This window comes from Protobothrops mucrosquamatus, unplaced genomic scaffold (genome assembly GCF_001527695.2).
Source record: "Protobothrops mucrosquamatus isolate PMUCROS unplaced genomic scaffold, P.Mucros_1.0 scaffold579, whole genome shotgun sequence".
Taxonomy (NCBI): domain Eukaryota; kingdom Metazoa; phylum Chordata; class Lepidosauria; order Squamata; family Viperidae; genus Protobothrops; species Protobothrops mucrosquamatus.
The window spans coordinates 893,096-902,373 of NW_015386880.1; the positions used below are offsets into that span (position 1 = coordinate 893,096).

The window sequence follows — 9,278 nt, forward strand, 5'->3', positions numbered from 1 at the left end:
ATCTAGAAGGAAGGGACAAGATTCATCCCCAAACTTGACGTACGTCTGGCCAAGCTTCTTGGTGTTTTATGTACCATTGTGATCACCCCTGCAAATCTTTCTCAGATAATTGCTGTTAAACTTTCTATATTAATACAATTTCATTTTTCTTTACTTTTGGGCGAATCCACAATTCATTCCTTAGCAATACAAAACCAGTAAGGCATTTTGCTTGCCTTTGGGAATACAAAATTTTGCATGCCTATCAGGTAGGAAGCTATTTTAGATGGAGAAGGAATTTATTGTACCAAGTCATAAGATACGAAATTATAATTGACAAAGATTGTTTAACTGAGAAACATTTTTCCAGATAACCAGTGAGTAGACTAATCTACCAGCTGAGATGAAATTAAAACAATTTAAGTGATCTTGACATTTGCCTTCATTTTAGATGATGTTTCCATAAAATATAGCTTGTCTTCTTTGTATAGGAAATCTGTGAATCAGCAGAGGATACCATTCTGGATTTAATAGATTATACCCATAGGAAACTGACCCTGTTAGCAGCTCAAAGTGCCAATGGGAAGATACCATTTGAACAAAAGCTTCAACCTGGGGATCTTGCCAATCTTTCATCAATGCAGGTGAGTGAAAGATATTATCTCTTACTCCTAGGCAGCCACTCTAGGTAAAGGGAAAATACAAGTTATCATAATTGAATACAGTTGCAAAATGTTGGGTAGCCATGAAAGAACGTTTAAATCAAGTATCTTTATTCTGTGGTGACCTGTGAGTATCCAGAAATGTCACAATCAATTAGCCCTCTTAAGAGAGAGTTACACACTGCTCTCTCTTCCATCAATTTAACAGCATAATTATCTGCTTGTGCCTTATCTTCCACCAATTGAAATCGGTTGGCCTCAAACTTCCTAGGGTCCTATTTCTTAATAAATCCATGTATTTACATCCAATTGTTTATACAGTTTCTTAGCTTTTCTCACAATTATATTCTTTCTGCTTGGCATTTTGCTGACTCTGATCTTCCATCCCAAGATAGAGAACCCAATCTTCTCTATGTTTGGATCACACCCCAAATAAAGACATTACACAATGTCATTGTTCCATTTATTATATTTTCTTCCTCGTTTTTTTCTCAATTGTAAGACCACAAATAGCCAATCAACAGCAATAACACTTATTCCCTTGTACAATTTATGCAGCACTTTACATTTTTCTTATGAAATTATCTTGGACGTAGGGCATTTAGCAACACACACTTCTTTAGCAACATCCTGGAGGGTCATCATACTCCAGACTGCATGGTTATTAAACTCCTAGCAACACATATCTTTTCCCAACTAACAATATGTTTGGAGCCATCTAAACTCAAGATCAGACCATTATATTTCCTTAACTCATAAAAAGAACAGTCACCCTATTACCATGCAACCTCCTGGATATTTAGATTTTGGGAGCAAATTGATATAGAACAGTGATGGCAAACCTTTTAGAGACCGAGTGCCCAAACTGCAACCCAAAACCCACTTATGCATCGTCAAGTGCCGGGTGGGTGTGGCCCATTGGGTGGGCGTGGCTGCGGTGGTAACGGCAGACTGGGTGGGACTAAAAAGTTCAATCAATCAATTTCAACTTTGCAAGATCTTTTTTTTTCCCCGCAAGAAATTAAAATTGACTGATTGAACCTTTTTTTTTTTTTGCACACGGCGGCGGAGGCCTAAAGCAAAAAGGTTTTATAAAACCCAGCTGAAGGCCTAGGACTGGGGCGATGGCACGCGTGCCCACAGAGAGGGCTCTGAGTGCCGCCTCTGGCACCCATGCCATAGGTTCGCCACCACTGATATAGAATAACAATATTGGCATTTCCTAGAGTTTTTCTAGAAAAATCTTTTCAGAATTCAGAGACCACTGCCATGGCTGCCCTCCAAATTTCCAGCCATTCCTTAAAATTTTAGGCACCTCAGATTTTTCCATCGAGTAGGATTGTATTATGTGTCTTTTACAGGAACTAAAGAAGCAAGCTGAAATGATGGAGTTTGAGATTTCACTGAGAGCTCTTTCAGTGTTCCGTTTCATTACTGATGTGATAGAGAGGTATGTTAACTTTCCATAAAAGAAATAAGGGACTTGGGAAAGATAATCTTTTCAATAGAAGAGACTATTTGTACTGTAGCTCAGGGAGGGATGTGTTCTGGTCTTTTTTTCCATATTAATTTTTTGTTATCTCTATGGAATGGTATATAAATATGGTTTAATTGTATGTTCCTATTGACAGCTGATTTGTTTGAATGCCAAGCTTCTAGGAATTTCCTAGTGTTTTGGGATTTGGTTTGATCCAGGATGCTCACAGTTTCACAGCTGAGATTGTTGTTGAGTCTGTCCATGTGAGATTAAGACATTTTCATGTCCTCTGACTATTAGTTGATGTTCATGGACACTCTCTGCTAGTCTTCTGCCTGATTGTCCTACATATTGGCTGTTACAATCCTTACACTATATGCAGTAGATCAGGAATCCCTAACCCCAGCCACTGACCAGTACCAGTTCACAGCCCATTGGGAACCAGGCCGCACAAGTGGTGGGCGAGCACATGAAGCTTTATTTACAGGATTAGATTGCACACACAAAACTATCCCCTCCCCCCCGCAACCACTGCCACCACCGCTGGAGCCAAAAAGGTAGGGGGACCGCTGCTGTAGATGACTCTTGTTTTTTTTGCTTGGACTATTGAGTGTTTTGGTTTAACTTGTTTTGAAGGGCTTTATTGGCAACAAAGGAGAATATGTGTACAGTAGCTCATGGTTGAAATGAGGAATCCTTGGTGCTCTCTGAGCTTGCTTGTTTTCTTGCAGATGTCTCGTTACCCAAGCGAGGTCACATCATCAGAGTTGTAGTTGGTTTACATGCTACAGAGATGCTATGGGGTAATAATCTGTTAGTGGATTCGTACCTTGTGTTGGTTGTGCTATAGTAGTTTGAGAGGTCAGACACTTTTTTGCTAAAGTTTTATTTTGTTTTTCACTATATCCTTTTTCTCTCATATACTTTGTCAGTTTGCCAGTAAGTTCTGTGACAAGAATGTTGAATACCCACAATTTTCCATGCCTTCTGGTGCAGCTCTTAGAGCATTGTCCATGGACCAATCGTGAAGAAGGTCTGTATCATGTCTTAGAAATTCTCTCTGTGTGTGACAAAATAATGTAGTGAACATTTCTATGTTCTTTTTTGTAATTAGGAAAGAATGGATTTTAAAAATCCTGGAAAGATAAATGCCTGGAAAGATAAACAGAAGAATAAGGAACAAATGTAACAATCCATTTAAACAAGCTGTGATGCCTGCTGATGGGTTTCCCTTCCACACACAAATAGTCCTTAACTTACAACCACAATTGGAACCACAATTTTGATTGCTAAGCTGTGCAGTTGTTAAGCTGGTCATAATGTGACTAGACCCAGTTTTAGAATCATTATTACATGGCCATTAAGCAAATCACTGCAATGTTTATGCAAATCCGGCTTCCCCGGTTATCTGCTTGTTGGTAACCATCTGGGAAGGTAAAAATCATGATCACATGACTACAAGACACTGCAACTATCATTAATTAGAGCTGGCAGCCAAGCACCTGAACTACAGTCATGTGACTGCAGGGGTGGTACAATGGTCATATCTTTGAGGAAAGGTCATAAGTCACTTTTTTCGAGGCAATCATTACTAGTTTTTAAACAAACAACTGTAAGTTAAGGATTTGCTATAATTATAAATTGATACATTAGTCTGATGTTACAAGCAGAGAACCCCATTTGTTTGAGAAGAGTATTTGTCCAAGAAAGATATTAAGGGCATCTCAAAATAAAATTGAATTTGTGAAAGGCATTGATTTTAAATGAACTCTTAAGGTTCAAAAGCCTCAGCAGATGAAAATAGTACCTACTCAAAAGTGGCTGACCTCAGAGGTTAAGCAGGATCAGCCCTGCCTAATATTGTATGCAGATGGAGGACTATCTGAATTTCAGGCCTGTTGGCTAGACTTGAAAAAACCATCCACCCAAAAAACCCAACAGCAACCTATGTAGGTTATGAAAGTTTTATGTTTTTTAAAGTTTCAACAAAGAACAATGTATTGTTATATCTGAAAAGTTTGTTTCATTTCAGTGGAGAAGCCTTTTTCCAATTTATATCCTCTAGATGTATTTTGACTCACATTTTAAGAACTGTAGGCCAAGCACCTGTGGAGAATTTTAAGAACTGTAGGCCAAGCACCTGTGGAGAACACTAGGCTAAAAAAAGGTTACTGAGAAAATCCCATTATTATGCAAACTCTAACCCTCCATCATGTGTGTTGTGCTGAAAATATATTTTCAACATTTTCAATTGGACCAAAGCAGTTTTTCTATTTTATGCAATTGAAAAATATTACCAGCTTCAAGTGGGATCTCCAAGCCCACTGACAAAACCATGTCTTCAAGGCTTTGCGGAAAAGCAACGAAGTGGGGGCTAATCATATCTCTGGGAATGGTATGTCAAAGGGAGGGAGGCATCACAGAGAAAATCCTTTTGCTAGGTCCCATCAGGTGTATTTCCTTGGTAGCTGGGACTCTTAACATGCCCTGCCTTCCTGCTCTGGTAGATGTTATTGAGGAGAGATGGCCCATCAAATAATATGCCCCCTAGCAATGTAGGGCTTTAAAGGTGATAGCCAGCACCTTAAATTGCACCTAGAAGCAATCAGTGCAGCTCCAGCAAAAGAATCTTTACACATGTATAAAAATGACACATATGTGAATTTGGACTTGTATAAAACTACGAGGGCATATTTATAGTACCTTCTTCACCTTTCAAGAAATGATATAATTACAGGTAGTCCTGCAGTTGTGACTAACGACTCTGTAGATAATTAACACTTTCATTAAGTGAAATATGTGACTGTAGCTGACTTTCACTTCAGTTCTGCTACAGTCATTAAACGAATCACATGTCATTAAGCATGACATCATGTGACTGCAATTTGCAGCTTACTGCTGGTTTTTCCATTATTTTGCTTGTGAGAAGCTGGCTATGAAAGTTGCAAATGACAGTCACATGACCATAGATGTTGCAATTGTCATAAATGCACACCAGTTGCAAAATGCCGAAATTGCCATAATGTGAATGTGGGGACCTTCATAAATTTATGCTGCATGCGAATTGGATCACTTGATCAGGGAAATGCCGCAACTGTTGTAAATTTGAAGTTCAGTCATAAAAGTACTTTTTCATTATTCTCATAAGCTTGAACAGTTGCTAAACAATGAAATTGTAAACTAATGTTCTGTATACATCAAATAATATTCAATACCAAAATATTTTTTCTTATATTTTTCCTTAGGAAAATTGAAGAAATTTGAGAATGGTTCATGGTATGAAGTTGCCCCTGGAGACCGCATGAAGATGACTAAATTGGATGGGCAAGTGTGGCTTGCTCTTTATAACCTACTCCTTAGCCCAGAATGCCAGCGCAAGTACGAATTCAATAGTTTTAACAAAAGCCAGCTCCTCAAGGTACAGGATTGCAAAACTGGCACACCTTTTATGCGTACTTCATGTTTTCCTTAGCATGTTTAGACCTAATATTGTATTCAAGTTTTAAACAGTATAGCAGGGAAAGGGATTGTTTTAATATTGAATCAGATGATAACTCCTCTCACTATTGGATGTGGAAAGATACACACATCCAGATATATATACATATAATGAACAACATAAATAAATTAGAATGAACATAGGGATGAAAGCCATAACTAAATAAATAAGTCAAATCGTAATTCATTCTTAGATAATTAGTAACAAACAAATTTTAACTATGAAATAGGATGTTAAAAACTTTTTAATTTGGAGTCCCCAGGTAATTTTGTTTTAGAATGCTAAAGAAATAGAAAATAAATTTGTCAAATTTTGAATGTGGATTTCTTTTCCCTTCAAATATGGGTTTATTTTTGTGTATTAATGATTCACTATCTCACAAATTGTTTGCAAAAAATGGAATTAATGTAGTAAATGTACATTAATATATGTTGATACTACTTAAATCATCTAGTGTTATACAAATAAATGCAAAACATATTAAAATGTTACAGTTTAAAATTAGACAAAAATTCAAAATACCATCACAAGAAAAGGAAACATATGCCAAACATACAAGCAATTTCAGATACTTTGGGGGGGAAAAAATCAAAATTTGTCATCAAAACTTAAAGACTAATAATACTAATATCCTTTTACAAATATTAAAAATTGATATATTAAAATATTTAATTGGTATTTTAAATGCTGTTAAAGTGCATGGATAAAAAGAAGTCAGTATAACTTACATCAGTTGAGGATATTAATGCATTTCCCTTCTCCCTATCCATCTATCTATACAAACACACACACACACACACACACACACACACAGAGAGAGAGAGAGAGAGAGAGAGAGAGAGAGAGAGAGAGAGAATGTATATATGTTCTGTTCTGATCTGATCCAAAGTATGTTGAGCTCAAAATTCTTTTGTTACTTGGACATTTCTAACAATCCAGTTCAATAACACAGTCATTTTGTGAACAAATTGCAACATTTCAAATTCAAATCCTTTTTCATATTTCTGTAAAAGTAGTCTACAAATATTTGCTATGGGATCTTATTTTCAATTAAAGAAGTATTTTTATCATTCCATAGATACCACAAATTATTTGATATTTGTGGGGACTTTGACTTCTTAGTGACCATAATGCAATACTGTTTATATTCTTAATAGATGGAATAGAATACAAGTTTTTTTAAATATAATTTTTATTTCATTTTTGCACCTAAAGCACAAAATGACTATTCTATATGCATTAGTTGCTTTAAAAATAAGTTTAATTGTATTGAAGTCTTGTCAAATATCTATTTTTGAAGTGTCTGTCTCATTTTGGTCACCTATTATCAATGTTCTTACTAGTATTGTTTTCTTGTTTTTAAAGCTGCTAGCTGCCCAAAGTCTTGTGGAATCAAGCTTTCTTTAAATTGTACAAAAAAGTAAATGAGATTTAAGATGTAATAAATAAAAAAGGGAGTATAATGCCCAAATCAGTGGGCTAGACATTGTTAGAAGGATGGAAAAGTGCATTTTTGGAGCATGACTTCTTAGAGGCCTCAGTGTTGACATCAATATTGTCAGCCTAGTTCTTGTACGTTTAATATACACATATAATTTTTTGAAGCAACATAAATTGCAAAAATGGCAAAATGTCTTTTTTATTAGAGAGAAGACAACAGATTCATTTATTAGTGATTGGAAACTCTTTACGTTTTTTTTGCTAAAAATAGAAAAAAAATGAATTGGTGATTGGAGGCAGGCAAATGAGTCTGGCACAGGAGAGATTGCTTAAAGTTCCCATAATATTTTTACAATCCAGTTTTGTAATATATAATATGCATGTGTCATTTAAAATGCTTTACAATATATTTTAGTTTTGTCTTGTCTTTGTTTAGCTTCGTGCCTTCCTGACCGATGTTCTTGTTGACCAATTTCCCAATCTTTTGGAGATGCAGAAATTCCTGAGTCATCTTGCTGTAACAGACCCTGATCCACCCAAGAAGGACCTCATACTGGAGCAAGTAATGTGCATCGCTGCTACTTTTGTCCTATTCTTATATTCCACAATCCCAGAGAATATCATCTCTATATCTCTATATTCTGAATATCCTGATGACACACTAAAATACTGCATTACCTTTTGGGGATACCAATGGAAATGATGTATAGATTCTAGTTATAGTAGCCATTTTACTTGCAAACATATATTTCATTCTTTCATCAACAGAAGATGTATAAGCAAAGTTACTGCAGCCACTACAATAAAATCTATGAAACCAGAGGAAAGCTTCTCATGATTTTTTTAGTTTTATTATATAAAATGTATAGTTTTTATTTTCTCTTTATTGAAAGTATATCGTTAAACTTTCTCTTGTTAAGTTCCTTGTGGTTAGTCTTTTTCCACCCATATATTTTATTGATTTTTTAAAACATAAATCACTTAATAGTTGGTAAACAGTGTTTGCTGGGTTTACATTTGTAAAGAAAAATCATTAAAATTGGTTTCTATGATCCATAATCCACATAATACATTTAGTTGATTTCTCCTTTTCCCCAAAATGTCTTCTTTGCAAACTTTGAATACAGATCTTATTATTTTGATAAATAACAGTTACATATATGATTTCCCCCCAATATTCCTAGAAATAATGATCACATCAATATAATATTTCTTTTCTATCTAATCATTCTGGTTGCCTCATCTTATATATCCTGTTACAGTCCTTATTTAGATTTGTTTCTCCTATAAAGTTCAAAGTATTCTTGCTGGTTAAGATTTTCTCAACAGTTAATTACATTTAAAGATTGAAATCCATTTTTCCCATATAAACCATATCAACACTTTTACATTTCTTGAAGAATAGGTAAAAACAGTAAACAAAAGGAAAAGAGAGCAAAAGTAAAGAAACATAAAAAGTAAAATACTACTTAAAATATATATTCCTCCTAAGCTAATATATATTCATTCCCAAAATTTCTTATTCTTTTTAACCACAATTAAAAATATATTTAATCTTTAAATATTCCATTTAATGTGTCTAATCATCTAATCCTTTAACTCTTATTCAAAACATTTTTTCTTTTTTATACATTATAATTTCCCTAAATTCGAACACATTGAATTATCTAAAACATTTCCTTCATCTACGCCATTTCAACAGTATTATATTATTTATATCAAGAAATAAAATAATAAAGGGGGGGGAAAGCATACAGTATTATTTAAGGAATTCATCCCTCTTAGAATGACATATGTATTCAGAATCTTTTCTATTTCTTTAACCATATTCAAACAAATGTTTCTTTTTTATATATTCTTTCTGGTAGACCCCATCATCTATTTTCTTAATTTTCACTTTAATCTTTTTCCTTTGACCAGTATCTTTCTTGATCAATGTATTTTGCTGAATCAAAAAGTTTTTCCATATATTCATGACTGTGGCTGTAGGTATAAGAAGTAAATCGAATAAAGTGTCTTTATATAATAATAATAATAATAATAATAATAATAATAATAATAATAATAATAATAATAATAATAATAATAATAATAATAATAATAATAATAATAATAGTAAAGTTGGAAGGGACCTTGAAGGTCATCTAGTCCAACCCCCTGCTCAGGCAGGAAACCCTATACCATTTCGGACAAATGGCTGTCTAGTCTCTTCTTAAAAACT

General features: G+C 34.4%; 1 protein-coding gene across 1 annotated transcript in view; it reads left to right on the forward strand.

Moving 5' to 3' along the window:
* ZMYND10 (zinc finger MYND-type containing 10) overlaps positions 1-9,278 on the forward strand; it is a 24,773-nt gene that overhangs the window by 9,566 nt on the left and 5,929 nt on the right. The window contains exons 5-9 of the mRNA XM_015817357.1: positions 471-623; positions 2,003-2,091; positions 3,051-3,151; positions 5,364-5,536; positions 7,494-7,619. Of these exons, the coding sequence (XP_015672843.1) occupies positions 471-623; positions 2,003-2,091; positions 3,051-3,151; positions 5,364-5,536; positions 7,494-7,619 (642 nt within the window). The remainder of the gene's footprint in view (positions 1-470; positions 624-2,002; positions 2,092-3,050; positions 3,152-5,363; positions 5,537-7,493; positions 7,620-9,278) is intronic.